The 20,705-nt window shown below is 38.7% G+C and overlaps 1 protein-coding gene across 1 annotated transcript in view; it reads right to left on the bottom strand.

Moving 5' to 3' along the window:
- The window catches only part of LOC105920337, a 73,364-nt gene that overhangs the window by 25,523 nt on the left and 27,136 nt on the right, over nucleotides 1-20,705 (bottom strand). The window contains exons 3-10 of the mRNA XM_036137781.1: nucleotides 17,454-17,576; nucleotides 13,952-14,038; nucleotides 12,305-13,348; nucleotides 10,630-11,193; nucleotides 10,153-10,295; nucleotides 9,953-10,062; nucleotides 9,714-9,856; nucleotides 621-1,351 (exon numbers count right to left, since the gene is read on the bottom strand). Coding sequence (XP_035993674.1) covers nucleotides 621-1,351; nucleotides 9,714-9,856; nucleotides 9,953-10,062; nucleotides 10,153-10,295; nucleotides 10,630-11,193; nucleotides 12,305-13,348; nucleotides 13,952-14,038; nucleotides 17,454-17,576 — 2,945 coding nt within the window. The remainder of the gene's footprint in view (nucleotides 1-620; nucleotides 1,352-9,713; nucleotides 9,857-9,952; nucleotides 10,063-10,152; nucleotides 10,296-10,629; nucleotides 11,194-12,304; nucleotides 13,349-13,951; nucleotides 14,039-17,453; nucleotides 17,577-20,705) is intronic.

Here is a 20,705-nt window from a genome sequence, read left to right as displayed (position 1 = left end):
AGCCAATGAAGCTGTTGGAGGACCGGGGTGATGTGGTGGATAGAGGGAGTTCTTGTTATGATGCGAGCAGCTGAGTTCTGGACCAGTTGTAGTTTATGGAGTGATTTCTGAGGAAGGCCGAAGAGGAGAGAGTTGCAGTAATCCAGTCGGGAGGTGACAAGGCTGTGCACAAGTATGGCAGCAGTGTGTGGGGTAAGGGAGGGACGGAGGCGGTTGATGTTTCTTAAGTGAAAGTAGGCAGACCGGGTAATGTTATTGATATGGGATTGAAAAGATAGGGTGCTATCGAGGATGACACCCAGACTCTTAACCTGGGGGGAGGGGGAGATGGAGGAACTGTCAATAACAAGTGGGAAACTGTCAGTTTTGGAAAGAGTTGATTTGGTGCCGATGAGGAGAACCTCAGTTTTACTACTGTTTAATTGAAGGAAGTTTTTGGTGAACCAGGCTTTTATTTCACAGATGCAATTTGTGAGGGAGGTGGGGGGAAGAGAGGACGATGGTTGTGTGGAGAGGTAGAGCTGGGTGTCATCAGCATAGCAATGGAATTGGATGTTAAATTTGCGGAAGATATTGCCAAGGGGAAGGAGGTAGATGATGAAGAGGAGGGGCCCGAGTACAGAGCCCTGGGGCACGCCTGAGGTGAGGGGGGAGGGGGTGGATTTGAGGGTCTTCAGTTGAATGTACTGAGTGCGGTCAGAGAAGTAGGAAATAAACCAGTCCAACGGAGTGTTAGTGATGCCAATGGAAGAAAGCCTACTGAGGAGAGTGGTGTGACAGATGGTGTCAAAGGCTGCACTCAGGTCGAGGAGGATGAGGATGGTGAGTAGTCCAGAATCAGATGCCATGAGGAGGTCATTGGTGATTTTGATGAGTGCTGTTTCAGTGCTATGGAGTGGCCGGAAACCAGACTGAAATTCTTCATACAGGCTGTTGGCAGATAGGTGAGTATGGAGCTGGGAGGCAACTGTTTTTTCAAGAATTTTGGAAATGAAGGGTAAATTGGAGATAGGACGGAGGTTGTTGAAGTTGATCGGGTCGGCACCAGGTTTTTTTACAATCGGAGTGATGGCAGCAGTTTTGAGAAGTGTAGGGACAGTTCCAGTGGTGAGGGAGGTGTGGATGATAGCGGAGATGAGGGGAACCAGAGAGGGGAGGCAGGTTTTGACAAGTTGTGTTGGGAAGGGGTCCAGTTGACAGGTGGATGGTTTGGATTTCCGAATGAGCTCTGTGATTTCCGAGACAGTGGGAAGATGGAAGGAGGAGAGCGACTGTGTAGGCGAGGGAAGATCTGGTGAGGTGCTGAGATGAGCCGTTGATCCAAGGTTTTGGTGAATGTTCTTGATTTTTCCTGTGAAGTATGACATCATGTCATTGCAGAAGGAGGTTGTATAAAGGTGCAGGGGGAAAGAGTCCTTGGGTTTGATAGTATTATTGAGTATAGAGAAAAGTGACTTAGAGTTATGTTGATTGGCAGTGATTAAGCACAACTGTATGGGGTACTGTTGGGACAGGAGGCTCCAAGAGGCAGATATTACCATCCGAATCTGTTGGGACCAACAAAAAACCCAACCCAAAGTAATATAAATGGAAATATCACATTTAGTCTATATAAAAAAATAACACTGTAGGTAGACCTCTTACATTTTATGAAGGCACTTAAATCTTCTGGAGTGACTGGCTCTGATGAAGTCCCTCCAGGAATTCCCTCAGCCTTTCGCCTTCCAGCATTTAGGCTCAGGGCCATCTCGTCTGCATTTGTCAGGGGTGGTGGTGCAGGTCCTCCCCCTGTTTTACGAGCCTCTGCCTTCTGTCTGTTGGCTGAGTAGAAGTCAAATGAGAATGAACATTTAGACATATGTCAAAAATGCTACACTGAATGCCATTTAATCATTTAATATATCAAATGTTTGTAAAGCCAGGTAGCTACTCCTATGATGTGCTCAAGGCTTAGCTGCTTGAAGTATGTTTTTATATTTCATTTTCAGCTGCTGCCATGTTCTGCCTGCATGATTGCACCTATCCATGAAAATTAAATTAGGTTTAATAAAATACTGTTCTTCCAGTTTCACCTCTGATATTATAACAGTTGGGTAAGTTACTCTAAAATAGTTCTTAATTACTAACTACAAATTTTATCTTCAACAAGTCTAATTAGATTAATGTAATAATTACTGTCTCGAGAAAGTATTGGTCTACTTACTAATTTGTTTTATTTACTTATTAATTACTTTCTAAATCCCAAATCAACCTCAACCACTTGAACAATACAAGGAGAGACAAGAAACTGCACTTCTAATGCTTTCAAATTAAAACAATATTCAATTGCATGAATTAATCATAAATTGACCAAAGTGTATTATAGAGGGAGAAAGTAAAATTAAAAATATACCTTTTAAAAGTTGATATTAAATCCACTATTGTTTTATAGTCTTTAATTTAATTACAGTATTTAGATGACTTAGTAACTTAATTCATTACACCCAACACTGTATAAAAGTAATTAAAATGTAAACTTACGCACTGACTCAAGCAGCTATTTTCACCCAAGCTAACTCTCTCTCCTTCGCCGCTGCAGCCGTGTTGCTTTTTTTTTTAAAATACATGCTCAAATTCTGCATATGCTTGCATAAGGACATCCAGTTCTGCTGGTGAGAAATATGCACACCTTTTTTTGTCTGACGCTGTTGCCATGGTGACTCGTAATATCTGCGCTCCATTGATAATGGCTTTTTATAGTTGTGGTGCATGCACTTAACTCAGAGTCAGCCAACTCAGAGTTGATTGAACTAACTAATTTCAGCTGTTCTGAAACCCAAAACTCAAAGTTTCCCATCTCAGGCTAAGTTAACTCAGAGTTCAAGTTTTAACTCAGAGTTGGTTGAATCTCCTTATTAAAACAGGCCCCTGTAGAAAACTAGTCAATAAAGTGTGATGTCTATTTGTGTATGGCCTCTTTGCTATATAACACATTCCTAAAAACTGAAGGTCTTCCAAGCTGCACTTACCAGGCATCTAGAGAAAAGCTTCTCAGTATTGTCCCGCAGAAATATGGGAAGACCTTCCACAGCTGTCTGTCTGCGATGACTTGTGATGTCAGATGTCTGTTTTGGAAGATAAATAAATACTTTTGTTTAGCTCTTTGAAATACACTTGTGCATGTTCACTTGTGCTTGTACGTTTTCCATTCGTATTCCCATATCTAAAATTGCACATGTAGGCAGATAAAATATTTGCAGGATTTGTTAGTGTTTCTTTTTATCTTTTAAGGATAAGTTCACTATTTTGCATTTTGAGTCCACTTTCTGGGTTGTCTTGGATGAAATAGAGTGTTTGACGAACCCTCAACGAACACCATGACTGCTCAGTGAGTTGCACGTCCTTGAAAACCAATGTTTGGGTTGATTAAAGGCAATTTTATGTTCAGTGAATGCAAAAATCTTAGTAAGGTGAACAATTTTGAGTTGTCATTTTTACAGTGTTCCAGTGTTCAAAATGCCACATAAATTGTCTGCTAAGTTGTTGCAAGAGAACGCAAAAATATTGCGAGGGACTGTAATACTTTTCTAAGGTAAGGCAAAAAAAAAAATTCCCTTTGGGGGCTCTGTACTTTATGGACCATAGGACACACCTGATCGATTATTCATGAGAGTATGTACAACAAATTCCAGAAGTTCTGCCAATATAACCAAGCCGGGCAGTAAATATAAAGCTGAAGTTGCTGCCCGAAAAAGCTCAAATACGATTCGCTGTTTAATTTTCTTATCTGTTTGCTGTACGTTGAAGCTCCTACCATTAGTAAGTATACAGTTTATTGAAATGTTTTATTGAATATTTATTGAGCTGTGTGTTTTCTGGAACGAATCTGTTTGGGGACAACCTAGCTGGAAATTGCATAGATATTATATACGTAGACGCCTCGTTGGGCGGGGTCTGCCTATGCTGCGGAGGAGTCCGAGCGTCCGCCATGTTGAATGTGGCAAATCTGCAGTTAGACTCAGAAACTTCAACAGTATCAGAGGGATTTTAATCTCAGAATGTACTTTATAATTGTAATATTTTTATTTTTGTAATTATACATGTTTATTTACATATCCCTTTAGCTTGATTCTCCTGATTTTATTCTTGTAAAGAATAAAAATAATTAAAAGAATCTAATCTGGCCCTATTACTCCAATAATTCTAAATAATAATTCTACAAACTGTGACTATTCTGGAAATGTCACCCCTTAATTCTCATAATATGACGTTTTTTCATAATATTACCACTGTTGTCTTTTTTTTTTACTTTATTCTCCTATGACTTTTTTCTCTAGTAATGTTATCTCTTTAATACTCCCCCAAAAAGTCTGTTCCCTAATCTCTGTGTCTATACCAGATCTTAAAAGGTTCACACGGTTTTATGAAGACCACAATGTTTAATTTTAACCAGTTGATTTCCGTATCCATAACACATACACTACATATACACATACTCTCTCTCTCTCTCTCTCTCTCTCTCTCTCTCTCTCTATACACACACACACATATATATATATATATATATATATATATATATATATATATATATATATATATATATACAAACATACATCTATAATCTGCACATATAGTTATATATAAACACACCTATTTATCTATGATACTTCAAAATCTATATATGCACATCTAAAAATATTGATCAATAGCTCTCTGTTCTGGAAATCTCTATCAAATAATCTGTATATATTTCTTTACAAGCAAATATAACCTTCATCGATATCTTTCTATGGAAATACTAAAAACATATATACAGGGAACATAGACATTCACTACTTTCTGCCACATACAATATGGCAGTGACGTCGACAGGCAAACCTGCACCCAATGAGGGGTCTACATATATGTCTGTGGGAAATTGAATTCCGTTTACCTTGCGGTTTAGATTTTAATTTGTATTTTCCCTGTCACTACCAGATCTGTACCGGAAGCATGATCTGTACCAGAAGTACGATCTGTACCGTCGACTCCTTTACGCATGTGCAAACACAATAACTTCTTGGAAGGCAATTCTTTGTTATTCTTGTTTTTCTTCTATTTTATCTTATTTTGGGTGGGATAGTTCTTTTTGTATTTTGTTGTAGTTGTGTGAATATTACACGTTTTAAAGGGAATAACAAAAATACAGAAAAAATGGTTGAATTGCATTTCGATGGATGCTTTGACTGCTCTGAGCTTGCGCAATGATTATGTCACAAAAAGGGAAAATTTGCACTCCAACAGTGTTGATCAAAGAACAGATCCATTCGCAGTCTTTCGTCACCTGCAGTTATGTTTTTACAAGAAATAAACAATGTGGCTATCATAACAACAAGGTCATCTCGTGTCTGGGATGGGTCCACCAGAGGGCACATTGACAGCATAAATATGTTACAGCTCACTCAACGAGTTTAATAAACAATTTTCTAATAAAATATATTTTTTCTACAAAATAATGTCAGTTGTAAAAAAGTGAACCATAGAATTTTGTAGGAAAGGCTGGAAATACTTTGTTTCCAGTACTTTTTAAACTAATAAAGTGCATTCAATGGTGACTTGTTTGCACGTGCGCAAAGGAGTTAATGATATGGATCGTGCTAACGGTACATTTCAGTTTTAGAATATCACAGGATGTTTATATGAAAACACAACCTCATCTCGATGCCAGGAGGAACTTCCCCTCGGATCTGTATGATTCGTGGTATTAAACAAGGTTCTCCTAAATGCCCTCTTCTTTTAATGATGGCTGTTGAGATGCTTTCTATTTTCAGTAAAAACTCCAATATAGCCCCTCTTAACATATCCGGAAAACTATTTATTCTAAGTCAATTAGCTGATGATACCACTATATTTATGGCAAATCTAGAACAAACCCCAAAAGTTCTTCAGACTATTGATATCTTTTCAAAAGCTTCTGGTCTTAGATTGAATTTGAACAAATGTGAGCTAATGTCGATCCTTCCTACTCTTCTTACTGAGGCATATAACATCCCAATCAAAAAGTCTATCAAATATTTGGGTATATTTATTTCTAGAAATCCAGATGAAAGTGAAGATCAAAATATAGGGAAGGTAATTCAGAAAGTTCATTCTAGACTCAATTTGTGGTTATTAAGGGCCATCAGTTTACTTGGGAGAATTTATTTAACAAAAATGGAATCCTTATTAAGAGTTATTTATCATACTTATTCTTTATCCATACCAAACAAGGCCATAAAAAAGATTAATCAGATTAACTATAACTTTATATGGAAGACGACTCATTGATATATATATATATATATATATATATATATCAATGAGTCCCCCCCCAAAAATAAACAAAACACATACATACCCCTTGTGACATCATATAGGGTATAAGGAAATTCATTAAAGTATTCCTGAGTTTATCCATTTTTTCTCTTTATGTTTACAGTATTTCAATTCTTCCTTTTATGGTAGTTACTGTTTACTACATTGCTTGAGCTTCACATTCAGACTGTTTCACACACACACACACACACACACACACACACACACACAGCACTAGAGAAAGTTGAAGATAGGTACCAGTCTCCCTGCGGCCCTGTAAGGATAAGTGGGTATAGACAATGGATGGATGGGTGGACGATAGATGGGTGGATGGAGGCAATAAAGAGGAATATACCTGAGAAGCCTGATCAAAGGAACGTTCAATCTGGAGAGATTTACACAGACAAAAAGAGGCAATTACAGATTTAGAACATTTATTTTGGTGCTCTGACCTCGGCAGACAGCGTGAAAGCTGCGAAGGTCTATGAGTTTGCATGTTCATTTTAGGATTAGGATTAGTAAAATATTCCCCCCGGGGTCTGGACTCTGGTGATGGAAGCAAAGTGTAATAGGTGAAGCTTGAGTGCGTGAAGGAGGAGATGGGGTGGAGGAGGGTCGAACCTTAGCTGAAGAGCAGAAGGACCCACGAGTGGGGCGCCATATAAGGAAAGTCTTGTGGGATGGAAGGATGAGGTCCTGATCCTTGTGCAATCCGAGGAGCAAGTGTGCTGGGGGAGGTGGGTCTTCCAGCTTGACCTTTCATTTAAACTTCAATTCTAAGCTACCTCAAGTAGCAGATTCAAATAGTCAAGATTAGGTTTATTCGCCTGTCTAGGCTCTTATTTAAATCTCATGGAGGAGCAAAAATCAGTCACTCATCACAAAGCATCTTTAGATCTTTATTGTTTTAAGTGTCTTGGTTGATCATCTTGATGAATTAAAAGAGGCACAATAAGGCATTTAAACAGATTACAAAACTTATAAAACAATGCAAGACACAGCAAAGGCACCTTTTACATCAGTAATTACTGATAATGCAGATGCTCGTTTCACCTACAATACTGTATTCAGCACTTTGGATAAATCTTATACTTGCAAAATTACAAATATACACATGCTGTTTGGAGCTATATATGAAATCTCTCACAGGCTAAATTCTAAGTAATCTTGTTAGCCCTAAAAGACTTTGACTGTTGACCTAAAAGACTGTTGATTATATGTATCTGTTTTTGAAACCTATTGGTTTCAGAAAGGTGAAATTAACCCAGACTTTACTCACTTCTATGATGTTGCAGTCATTTTGTGGGTAAATGTAGGCACTTAGAATTGTTTTAGGAGTTTACAGGATATAGCATCTCATAAGAAGCTCTGAATCTATTATGTATTTTACAAAATTAAAGCTGTTTTCACCTTTCCAGTTTCAACATCTGAAAAAATAAAACTCAGTTTTTTAATACAGAGTACCAAGTATAAAATCTGCAAAAACTGATATGAATCGCAATAACGTAATATATCAAACAATACCAGATTTTCTAGAATACTATTTACAGAAACACATAAACGGAACTGTCTGCACCAAATTCAAATTTGTTACAGCCCACAGACATAACTACAATCTCATGATACTTCCGTACCAAATCTCAGTCGGTACAGTAGTGAAACAGCTTTGTTCAGCTTCAGGTACCACAGTTTGTTTTAAAGTGCCTTGAAAAGACTAACGGCACCAAATGCGACTATCTAATATTATCTGCCAGTCACCATATAGGTTGAATGAGATGCCTTTATCTTTTAGTCTTTAATTTGTGTAGATCTTCTCAGGACTTTCATCATAGTTGGGCCATCAGCTTCAGCTTCATGCACAAAGGAAATCTTCAATGGATGCTATAAAACCGGAACCACCACTGTGAAAAGAAAAAAACATGGTATAGGAATATATTTATTTGACATTAGTTTTTTTTTTTACTATAAAAACTCTTTGCAAAAGTTATTTATACTCCTGGAACATCATCACATTTGACACATCAAAACCACAAACTAAATCATTTTTTCCTGCATTACAGCAAAACCTATTTTGAGGAAAAATTGAACTGCACATCTCCCTCAACACATCCTCTCAGGAATCATTGGAAGTCTGCATTAGGCTGTGGGGATGCCTTCATCAGTGGCATGGAGGTTAGGTCTCAATTTATAGGACCATAGATGAAGATATTTACAGTGCACACTAGAGAGAAAACCTGTTAGAGGCCGCAGAAGTCTTGACTGGGGGAGATGGCCAAGCTCCGTAATAGAAGGATTTAGATAAAAACATTTTCTTATGTTCACCCAGTCAATTTCCAGACCTCATCCAATCCATCCAGTTGCTACTTGATAATTGTTGCTCAGACTCTTTTCACCCAGTCTTACTGAGCTTAAAAGGAGCCTAGTCATGTACTTTGACTTTACGAATTTCTATGGCAGTAACTCACTCTGGTTGCATACAAAAATTACTGCACATTTTTTGGCTTATTATATTTTATTTATGTGCTTTACACTTTGTTTTTGCACTGTTTGTTGGTAAACAAAGTGCTCTTGTGTATATTTATAGTTACAAAAGCATGTGAACGGATGTACAATATTGCCAATGCTTGCAATGAGTAAACAAGGAGAAGCAATATAGTCGAGTGTGTTAGCAATGTCCACTGGAGGTGCAAAAACAAAGAGGTAAAGTAACCCTAATCCAGTAGATCAGGTAGGTCTTTGACAACACTGAGCTGTCACTTCACTCTGAGGCATTGCTGGCCTTCTGTCTCTTACATCAGCAGTGCCACTTGTGGCCATTTTGCTTTCCGATAATTCTGCGGTCCTGCCAGCAGATGAGTAACAATGTTTATGCCCGCTGATCACGCCCTATCCAAAGCTATTTTCAAGCTCAAAAGGGACTGTGTAAAAACTATCAGGATGAACGTTTGGTGTATATTGTTTTATTTGTAGAGGAATGTACAGTTTTGGTGTATTTTCTTTTTATGGTCAAAATTCATGACGAGGCCCCTTTAAGTATTTTTGCAAAGAAAAATAAACTAAAGAAAAGGGTAAAAAAAAAAAATCAGCATCGATATGTACAAAGCATCCTCCACACCACAGCTATCTATCTAAAAAACACAGTTTACATACACTGATGTTTCTGGTTGTAGTATGACAAAAACTGGAAAAGTTCAAGGGATTTGAATACCTGTGCAAGACACTGTTTGTTAGTTAGTGTCGGAAGCCTAACTGAAGCAAAATATTTGCTGTGAAAGTGACAGACAAGCACATTTTTAATAAAATGTTTACATCAAGTTAGCTAAAAAAAAATCGAACACTACTGAGACACAGCTATTACATTTAAAAATATCCAAACATTCAGATTTTAAGAAGATACTGACCCTCAGAAGTGCGTTCACAGATGAAACCAATGCGGTCTGTGCAGTAGAAATCGTTCCAGTTGGCATTATGGATAAGACCTGCACAATCCTCCCCATTTGCATGACCATGAGTCCAGTTATCTGGCTGACCAGGTTTCCAGTTTCTGATAATAATAACAAGGCAAATTAGTTCAACTTAGTCAAGCAGAAAGAAATTCAAACAAAAACACTTCAATAGACTACATTTATGTATGACTCACGTAAAAACTGGTATGCTTCCATCCACCCACTTCCAAACATTCTCCTCCTCCTTGTCAGTGAGCCCAAGCCAGAAAAAGCCCTTTTTTGAAATGGCATTTCTTATAAATTGCTGGAGAAAAGAAACACGAGAGAAATAAACATGTTAAATGAGAATTTCAATTTACTGGTCCAATTGTATAAAATGTATTATAATCTTCACCTGCTCTTCAATGTTATTGATTATGAGCATATGGGAGGACATGTTTTTACAGAACTTGTTTGCTTCGTTAAAGTTAAGCCTCTGGGAACTAGAGGAGAAGTAGTAGCAGCTGCTCCCAAACTTCCTGAACTTAGAAGGACAACCTGGAAAAAATCATCAGTATTTTCAAACGGAAGTCAAACACACATGGATGCAAATCATCTCTGTCAGGTAAAAGTCTTGTCTTTCCATTTTTAGTCATTATGGTTTTCTCTCTACTTTATTGATCACCCTTAAAATCTGTCTCGGCTTTCATTGATACATTTCCAGCGAAACGTGTCAAAGTGAGCATGTAACTTGGACCAAACAGTACTAAATTACATTTAAAAATAAGAAAGTTTTTGTCCCTTATCAGAAAGGGGGCATTTTTGAGCGATATAAGGTTTCTGTTTGATAGCTGTAAAAATATTCCCTGCTGGTATGTAGGTTTAAACTCACCAGGCATAGCGGTGGGCACAGCTGCTAGGGGCTGATCCTGCCGAGACATGGAGCTTTTTGGTCTGTCCGTTGTCACTGGAGCTAAAGTCGGTAAAGGAGGTTTGACAACTTGAGGGGCTCTGGAAGGATTAATGAAAGGAGACACAGATCCAGGGAGGCCCGGAAGGCCTGGAGGACCAGCAGGTCCGATTGGACCAACAAGCCCACGAGGCCCCTCCATGCCAGGAGGTCCTGCTGCTCCTCTAGGTCCCTGTGGCCCTTGTGGCCCTGGCAACCCAGGTTTTCCATCTGATCCAGGTAAGCCATTAGCTCCAGGGTCACCTTTCTCACCAGGGTTTCCAGGTCTACCTCCTACCCCTCTAGATCCTTTAGGTCCTGGAAGCCCCCGAGCTCCGGGGGGACCTTTCGGACCGGTCACTCCCGGTGGTCCAGTAGCACCTCTGTCTCCTTTTGGCCCCACCAGCCCCGGCATTCCTTTATCTCCTTTATCACCCTTTTGTCCTGTTTGGCCCATAGGGCCTTGGGGACCTCTATCACCCCTGGAGCCTTTTGGACCTGGTGGACCTAAAGCAATAAGAGGAGCTTGTTAGCATTGGGGTTATTTCGGATCTTAACAAAGAAAACATCAACAATTCTACTCTGTGAAACTGACTGCATCTGTAATATTTAGATAAATATGGGAAAGCAATAGTACAAATAGAGGCGATTCTACAATGAGACCTGGGACTTTTTGTTAGAAAACTATAGTTTCTGGAAAAAGGTTTCTCAATGTTGCATTTTTGTCTTTTTTTTTTTGTTTCCCTTGCCGGTTCCAAAGCACAGCTAATGAATCTGAGTGGGTTACTCCTTCCGCTGCAGCAATGTTGACCCCAACCAGTGACTGGGAGTAGTTGAGAGAGGCTTGATTGTGGATTTCAAAGCTGTGATTTTTCAACAAAAAAACAACTAAACCCAATGATACTGTCACACCTATTACACTTTGTAACTTATACACAATCACTACGTAATTTTAAAAGGATTTCACCGATCTAAACTGCCCTGTCAAAGCTTTTAACGAGATTAAATCAAAGGGTTTGTGATATTTTTCCACTTTTACACCATAAAACTATATTATAGTCACTTAAAAGTCAGAGAAAACATAAACCCCCACACACACCGCAGCACTTCTTTCCAAGAGGATCCATGGGGGTTAAAACACTGAGATATTACTTTAACAGGAGTAAGTTCCCTTTTCATATGTCAGTTATTTAAAATCAATCCAGTTAACAAAACATGTGAGCTTCAGGCTGACTAAAATATAATGGTGGATTCTTTTTTATATCAACACATCTTGCATGCACTTTTCTTCCATAACACAGCGTCTAAAAACTCCTGGTAAATGGAAAAGTACAACCTTATTACAATACTGTTTTCTGGGGTAAACTTTTACTCTGCTGACTTGTTTTTACTCTGATAAACACAATAGTAACACAGAAGGGCAGTTATGGTTGCAGCAAACTACTATGGTCCCAAAAAAGAAAAAAGAAATTAGAATTGGTTCTCTGGATCGGTCTTTTTTCTAAATGCCACAACTTTCACCAATAAAGATAAATGTTTGTTGTCTCTATGTAACCCAGAATTATTCTAAAAGCTAAACATTTTCAATTTGCACAACAATATTTGTGTCTGTTCCTACCCTGCAGGATGGTGAAGTTGGTGATGAGCTGCGAGTGCTTGCTGTCCACCAGCTTCATCTCCTCCATCACCATGGACAGGTTGTTCACCTCTAGGTCCAACCTGCTTGCAAGCTCTTCCTGCTGTGTGCGCAGCTCTTTGCCGTTGGCCTTGGCCTCTTCCACAGTAGCATTCAGTCCTGCTAACACGTCTGTATGTCTCATCACTGTCTCGGCGCAGGATCTCAGGCTGGTCAGGTCAGTGCTGATGACACCTAAGATCTGGGAAGCGTAGCTCATGTTTCCTGTCACGCGGTCCATGTTGCTCTCGTGTCTGTCCAGTCGTGCTTCCATCTCATCAAACTTTGATGAGGTGGCATTATCGTTGTCTCTCTGGTGGTCCATTAGCTTGCGTAAGCCTTGGTCTTGGCTCTCGGTGATGGCTGAGATGTTCTGAATTTGGCTGGCTAAAGTGTTAAGTTGGCCTCTCAAGTCATCCAGTGTGTCTCCGTTGGAGACAGACAGGGCAGAATTATTTGCAGCCAAAACCTGAAGTTTCTGGACTTTTTCTTTTAGCCACTCTGAATCTGAACGCGTATGGTTGGCCGTTTGCTGCAGGACCTGATAGTCATTCTTCAGCTTCTGTACCGCCTGGCTAACGTCTTCGACTGTCTTCTGCAGTGTGACGATCAAGTTGCGCTGCTGGCCTTGGGTGATATTAAGCAACTTGACGCCAACTTGAGTCTCGCTCTGCACTTTGACCTGGTCCTGGAGCTCAGACTGGAGCCGTGCAGTGTCAGCCTGGAGGTCGTTAATCATCCCACTATAGGAGGCCAACGACTGATTGATCCCTCGCAGTGAGTCTGCGTTGCTAGCCAGAACACTTTGAAGAGAGACATGGCCATTCTGCATGTTATCCCCGGTGACCAGCAGCTCTTCTAGCCTGTCTCTGTTGCTCGTTGCTCTACTGCTAATGCCTGTCAGCTGGTTTTGCAATGCTTCCAGATCTGATTTGAAAGTATTAATCTCACTGGTGGCGTTGAGGGACTTCTCTCCGGCTTGATCATCTATAACAAAAAGCTTGAGCTTTAGCAAGCCATGCAGCAATTCTGTATTTAGAGATGCACTAATCAGTCTTTTCATAGTCAATAAAACATTTAATTTTTTCCTTCAAGACCACAATTCCAGTTTTAACTGTCTGTGATTTTGTTTCTCCGAGGACTTAAACAAATAAAAGAGAAAAAGGTTTGTTGCAAGTACTTTAAGAATCAATAATCTTTATTGTCATTATGTAACCATAATGAAATTTTGGTGAGACACTGGCAAAAAGGCAGCAAAATGTAGCAGTTTTGAATCAAACAGAAAATAAAGAACAAGATTATTCCAGTGCATCACAACATGGGTCCTGAACTTTTAGTTGGTGTTTTAAAGAACAAAAAAAAAAAAAAAAAACATTATATGATCTGGGTTGATGTGATTGAAATACAAAAAGTTATTTGTTTTAATGAATTTAATAAACTGATAAAATGCCGAATTTTCTAACCAGATCAGAGCCAGATTTCTAGCCAATTGATTGGTGCATCTCAAATGATATTATGTTAATATTTGCAGTAGTCAATATTCCCTGCAATCACTGTATGATAAATCTACCTCATCCTTAAAAAACTTACCTAGTTTCTTTAAGTCTGTTTCCACAGCATTGATCTTGCCTCCATAATTCAGCATGTCCTCTGAGACACCTTCCATCCTCTGGACGACTAGAAAAAGGGCAAGGAAGAGATCAATGGAGAAAGGCAAATAGAAATTGAGAAATTGTCAAGTTTTAATGTTTTGTCTGTCTGTGAAACTGATACTAAGCAGCAGAAAGCATTCATTTTTTGTTTGTTTGTTTTTTGTAGAGCTGACAAGAATTTATTCTAACCAGCAGAGGGTGCACCTGTATTTTTCTCCCTGTGGAGTGAGTAACCAGGCAACTGTAGCTGTTGATTCATTCAAAGCTCAAAGTTAAAAAAATAAAGTTCCCCTTCATGAGCATAAATCTAAAAAAACAGCTTGAATTACACATTGCCTCACTCTAATTCTAATTCTAATTCCTCTACCTACTCTCCTCTGCAACAAAACTTCATCTCTCATGTGTCTCTTATTTTTTCCGTCAGTAGGTGGGTGTCTAAGAGCTGGAAAATTTCCTATGCTTTCACTATCATTCCAGGAGTGACAGAAAACTAAGCAAAAACATTCACTTAGGCTCTCAGCAGTTGGCCAACAGCGCTTTCAAACTGAGACTGTTGTTTTGCTTGGACTAAGTTGTCTCTCTTTACTCATCTCTTTAAAATCTCTCAATCAATCTAATTTTATTTCCTGATCTTTGATATACAGTAGGCATTGGCTGGTAACTGAGATATTTCAACATCACCAGTGATTAGATGAAAGTCTTTCTTAAAGGGGACATATCATGTTTTTTAGCTGTTTTTTCTATAAAAAGAACTGCATTGCTTTGGTCTTAATTCCTTATTATTGTTGGCCCATAAACCCATTTTGTTCCATTAATTCATTTTGGTGTGTTTTAGAGCGTTCCTAACAAATTGTGTGGGTTAATACAGCCCACAACAGAACAGAACATTTTCACTTATCTACTTGTGGTGTTGGCATCCTTTAGGTTGGACTACAAAATCGTGGCAAAAAAATTACGGATTCAGAAAGCCGGTATACTGTAAATACTGTGACTTAATTGTTCAAAAAATGTAATAGAGAATATAAAAAAAAATGAATGGCTTAAAAAATCTGACCAAGTAGGATTTAAAGATATCTACGCAGCTCCCGAGGCTACATTACGATTTTCTGTATTCCTAGAAACTCCAGGTACGTAACAAGTGTATTTAAGGGGTAAACAAAAGTAGATTTTTCTTAATATGTCTCCTTTAAATTTAGGATTTCATGACAAGCCTTATATTTAATCTTAAGATTATCTCAGTGTATACCAGACCTTGCCTAATTTATATTCCTCTCGTCTTCTATGGTTCATAGTTACCATTATCCTGTCATGGAAAAGCAAAGCAAAAGTTTGTTGGAAGGATGCAGCAAAAATATATATTACCAGACAAAGAGCATATAAATGTTGTACATGTGGTGGAAAATTGAAAGTTGAAACAATTGCTGCATGGAAATGTTTATTGATGTCCAAACGGGGTTAAACGTTGTTAGGGATGATGTCCTAATCTAAAAGAGAACAATGATTTATCAATCTGGAATTGCCATAAATAAGATGTTTTTGGGCCTCCAGTGTTTGAAGGAGTGAGACTGAAGTGAAGCTTACTTAGATACTGACTCTAAAGAACATTTGGAAGAAAGTTTGTTAACCTTGGTTGCTGAAACTGGTGCAGACATTTAGTAACACAGCAGGTTGCACAAACAGAGCTCAAACAGGCTAAGGTATTCAGAGATTGAGATTAGGCTCAGTATAACAGAAATGACAAAAACAACGAAGAACACAGCTTACATTGGTTTTCTGCAATGGTCAGCTGTTTTTTTTTACATTTGCAGTCATTTGTGACACAACTTGTAGTACACGAGAAAACAAGTTGCAATTGAGTAATAAAAATCTTCTCTGGGTTGTTAAGCCACAGTAGTCCATGCATGGTCATCTGGTAAAAATTACAGGCACACCATCAAAATCACATGGGCTTCTAGCCAACCCAGCCTTAAACCTCGCAGGAAACCTACAACAATCCTGACACTTAAAGGGCAGGAGTCAGAGTTAGATCTTGACACTTAAAAGGGAGGAGTCAGATTTAGACTTGTAGATTTTCCAATTAGAGTCTTCTCTGCTGCCAAGAAGAGTTTTCCAATTCATTTGGACCAGGCAATACTTAACAAACTTGTGCTCAACAGGTTTTGATAAGTTTGCTGTGATTGAGTTGGACCACAGTTGTGTAAAACTGGACAGCCCTCTCGCTGCATTCCTTTCCATCAGTGCTTTGGACTACTGGAATGTGCCTCTGTTTTAATTTAATATTGTTTAGGGTCAAACGGTCTAGAACGGCTTGTAATGAGGCCAGTGTCACACATGTTTTCAAGACATGACTAATCACTGACCTAAATCATATCAGTGAATAAAAATCCACAAGCCATTTTTTAATCCGTACACAAAGCAAGTAGTTAGATGCATTCTTATAAGTGCACAGTACCCTCCACACCCAATTCAAGCTCTTCAAGGCTCTTCGGCCTTGGGGAGAAAAACTGTCCCAAAGTATCAAATAGCCGTACTGAAGTGCATTTTTATGCAGATGACACCAAACTTTACTTGGTTGTATTGGAAAGGTAGGCTGTTATTGTGCTTCCAATGGTTTTTCAGCTGCTGCAGGTATCACTGTATGACTTAAGAATGATGTTGAATATAAAGAAAAGTTATTTATATAAATATTTGCAGAACTTAAACTCAATTATCAGATAATGTTAGTCTTTATCATATTACCCTAGCCATATTTACACTAAGGGAACAGTGTGTAATTTCTTCCCTTTGAGCTAATTTTTGAAAAAAATAATAATAATAAAATATCCCAGGCCATTTTAGTCACTTATCCTTTATGCTATTACTTTGTACTTATATGTAGGATGATAGGTACTTTTCCCTTGATGATATGTACTTATCCATCATTGGTAATAAGTGACTAAGGTGGCCTGGGATATTTTTTATCAAATTGCTTATACGAGACAAATAAAAAAAACAACCTCACGAATATGAATTCTAAATTAAATTTCTAAATAGATTAACCTTTAAGATACAAGATGCATGCCAGAGGTTTACAAATGCCTAGCCACAAATGTGCTTCTGTTAAAATTTATTTCTTAGAAATTCTGCATTAATTGTAAAAATTGCTTTGTACAACTCCCTTAACAAACTGTAATACACCAGTTTCAGGGGCATAATATTTTCATAGTGAAGTGTGAATGTCAGGGCTTTCTAGTTTTCTGAAGAAAGCGTAAAAGAAAGATGGGTAAATTTGAATTTAAGACCATGTAAATATCATTCAAGGCCTATGATGGAGATATGAGACTTTTGAAGACCTCATTGAAAATCTGCAGTTTTTATACATTTTGAAGACTCTCTAGACAGTCTGTAACGTGTAATACTAACTGTATTGCACAGAGAGTTTAACTTCTGTTTTAACTTACCTTTGTATCCAAGGACAGCAACTGCAATGGTGAGCAGGGCACAGAGCACATAGAGGAGAGCGATGGCTACCCTTAGTGCCCATTCATTTTTACACTTTGTGCACTCTGCGCCCTCCTGAATTCCTATAAAACACAACAGGATCTGTGTCAATAATCTGTTGGCAGAATGCAGCAAGTCACCTCGGTCATAATCATGGATAACAACGGGAGGCTGTTGTCGCTATGCAACCACCGATGTGAGTAGAATAAAACTAAAGGAGCCAAGAAAAAGTGGATATGCTGGGTGTTTTATTTTCTTTTCATAACAAAGTTAAATCCAACATGTCAACACTAGGACACACTGTACCTTCTGTCGGCCAAGACTGAACTGGAAACATTTGGTCGCATGAACAGACAACACAACTCATAATGAAACTGAAAACATCGTCCATGTGCTAACCATACGGCAAAACAGCATTCCTTACCGCCAGCTGACCTACCGAAAGGCAGCAGAGAAACTTTTGGTGATTCATCTCACAGATGTTCACTGAAACTTCTTAGAATCATCTGCCACAAATGATTCAATGAGAAACATTAAGCGGGATGTTTACTTTAGTTCATTAGAACCAATCACGTTTCTTCCAGAAGGCAGCTGGTTGAGACAATGATGATCAAGTTTAACTACCAGAGAACAGAATTCATAAAAACCAAATGCACTTTGTTAAATATTATAGTTGATATGTTTTGACATGGTGGGAAAAAAGTAGTTAACATTTACATTAGAGTAGAGCTGTACAGCACAGCTCATTCGTGTATTCATACACCTTACACTTTATTGTATTTGATTGGGATTTTATACATTAGACCAGTGGTCCTCAATTCCAGTCCTTCAAGCTCCTGTGTCCTGCAGCTTTTAGATGTGCCCCTGGTCCAACAGACCTGAATCAAATGGCTGAATTACCGCCTCTGATTATCTGATTCAGGTGTTTTGGATCAGGAACACATCTAAAAGTCCTAAGACACTGGACTTCGAGGACCACAATTTTTATTATTTTTTCCCCCCCAAATATACATTTGTGTGGGAAGTACTTGTATTTAGCTCCCCTGAATCACTAATTCATAAAAGAAAAAAATTAACTGTAAAAACAGTACGGCTTTAGGTACAGTTTTGTGTGTTTGTTGATGGATTGAATTGCAGATAAGAGTCTGGGAGCTGTGTATTGAAGTAAATGATAATTTAATAAAGGAGGACCTGACAAAATCTGCGAGGAAACTGTCAGAATAAATAGGAGAGGAGACAGAGGGGACGGCAGGTGAAAGCAATCAGCACAGGTGAAAGATGTAATGGTAATTAGGTTGAGTAAGAGAGAGAGCAATTATGTGATAGGGGCAGGAGGAAAACAGAACCTAACAAGAATACAACACCATAGTGACTGAACAAACTATGACACAATAAACTCACTAACTGAAAGGAAGACAGGCAGGCAGGAAAATAAGGATCTAACAAGAGTAAGCAACAAAATAATAAAGAGCAGAATGCTAAATGATGATAGGAAAGAACGGAATCAGGCTAATTAACAACACTAAAAAAGGTGAAAACAGACAGACTGCACAATCCCCAGGAACCTAAAAATATTCAAAGACCTGGCGAGCGTGACATACAGGCCTTCTTTATTGTGCATCCAGAGAATAAAATGGCTGCCCATTGTTATTACAAAAAAAGATAATAGTTAGATGATTGAGATCATTTCACCAATTTTCACGTTTCGTTTTTCTCAATTAGATTTGGGTCACGAGTTTGACTGGGTCGTGCTAACACAATAACAAGCTTTGATCTAAAATATTCTATAGTAGCTCTGGCTGTATGTTTAAGGTCACTGTGGTATTGGAAATGTGAACATCCACCCCAGTCTCAAGTCTTTGCACTCTGTAAAGCCAGCTTCACACTGACTACGTTCCTTGTGCACTCTGTTCTTTCATTGCAAAATGTGCCGCACAGCAATGAAAACTGGTTCCGTTCATGCATCCAGACAGCTCCCCCACCTTTTTTTAAAATAATATCGGATCCGCTTTATTCTTCCTGCACCTTGCTTCCTGTGTGTGCACATAACATTTTATATGTAGGCCAGAAAGTTAATTTTTGGTCTCCTCCGCCTGGAGCACCTTCTTCCACATGTTTTTCTATGTTTCGTATGTGGCTTGTGGCAAACTGCAAAAATGACTTCTTATGGATTTTGTTCAACAATGGGTCTAGTTCTAAAATGTTTGCCCCCTGGGTAGGTTGACTGCCTCACTACACAGGTAGAATGACATGTTCTCAAAACTCCCCTTCACACACAGCAAGAGACCTTGTTCTGTCCCTTTAGGTCATGTCAACTCTACCCTTCTCAGAGATTGGATGGGGAGGACCGCAAGAGGGGTATTGGGATTTAGCCTCTTGGTTTTGGACCCACACATCTGTACAAACATCCCTTCTGACCACCTCGACGGGACCCTCATCATGGACCCAGACCTGCATATGCTGTCCACTGTTGTTCTGACATGTACTGGGGTGGGCGCTACATGATGGGGGGGGAGTGCAGAGAGAGAAACCTCCCTCTGTCCCCGACCGCATGCTGCAGAAAGTACAACATAACACCATGTAAACAGGCGGCTAGACGGCTGCAGGTCCTGGGTCAAGAACAAGGGAGAGAATGTTTTCTTTTTTTCTCTGTTGATTAGACTTTGATCCACAGTTGGTGGAACTTCAGAGTATGTCACAAGTTGTAGGGTCACTGAATTTCAAATATCACCAACCACTCAAAGACATTCTTCACCTCAAATATCAACAGGTGTCCTATAACTCCTACATATTTTCAAGTTATGATGAACTGCTAAAGAAAATACTTGGTTAAATATTGATGCAGTACCACACCTGGTAAAGATATTAATGGCTATAATGTTATTGTACTAATATTTTCCTATAGAATTCACACATCCTGGAAGTTTCAGATATCCATCTTGTCACAGGCGTATAAATGATATGATAATTATTTTGAATAGACCACACATCATATCTTATCCCTAGTAAATATTGCAGAAAATGCACAAGTGTCAGGGTTACAGAGCACTAAAACAGGCAGCATTTCTGCAAACTCACCTTTGTTCCTTTTACAAGAACAATCAAATTGCTTTATTAGTCATTTATACACATACATATAGTTTGGGACCCTAAAACCTCTTTGTGCAACACTCAAAAGACAGAAGATCAGCCTGTTCAAAGAAACTACAATG

Source organism: Fundulus heteroclitus, chromosome 6 (genome assembly GCF_011125445.2).
Source record: "Fundulus heteroclitus isolate FHET01 chromosome 6, MU-UCD_Fhet_4.1, whole genome shotgun sequence".
Classification (NCBI taxonomy): Eukaryota; Metazoa; Chordata; class Actinopteri; order Cyprinodontiformes; family Fundulidae; genus Fundulus; species Fundulus heteroclitus.
Note: the sequence above shows the minus strand (reverse complement) of the source record. Positions and strands in the feature narration are given on the sequence as shown.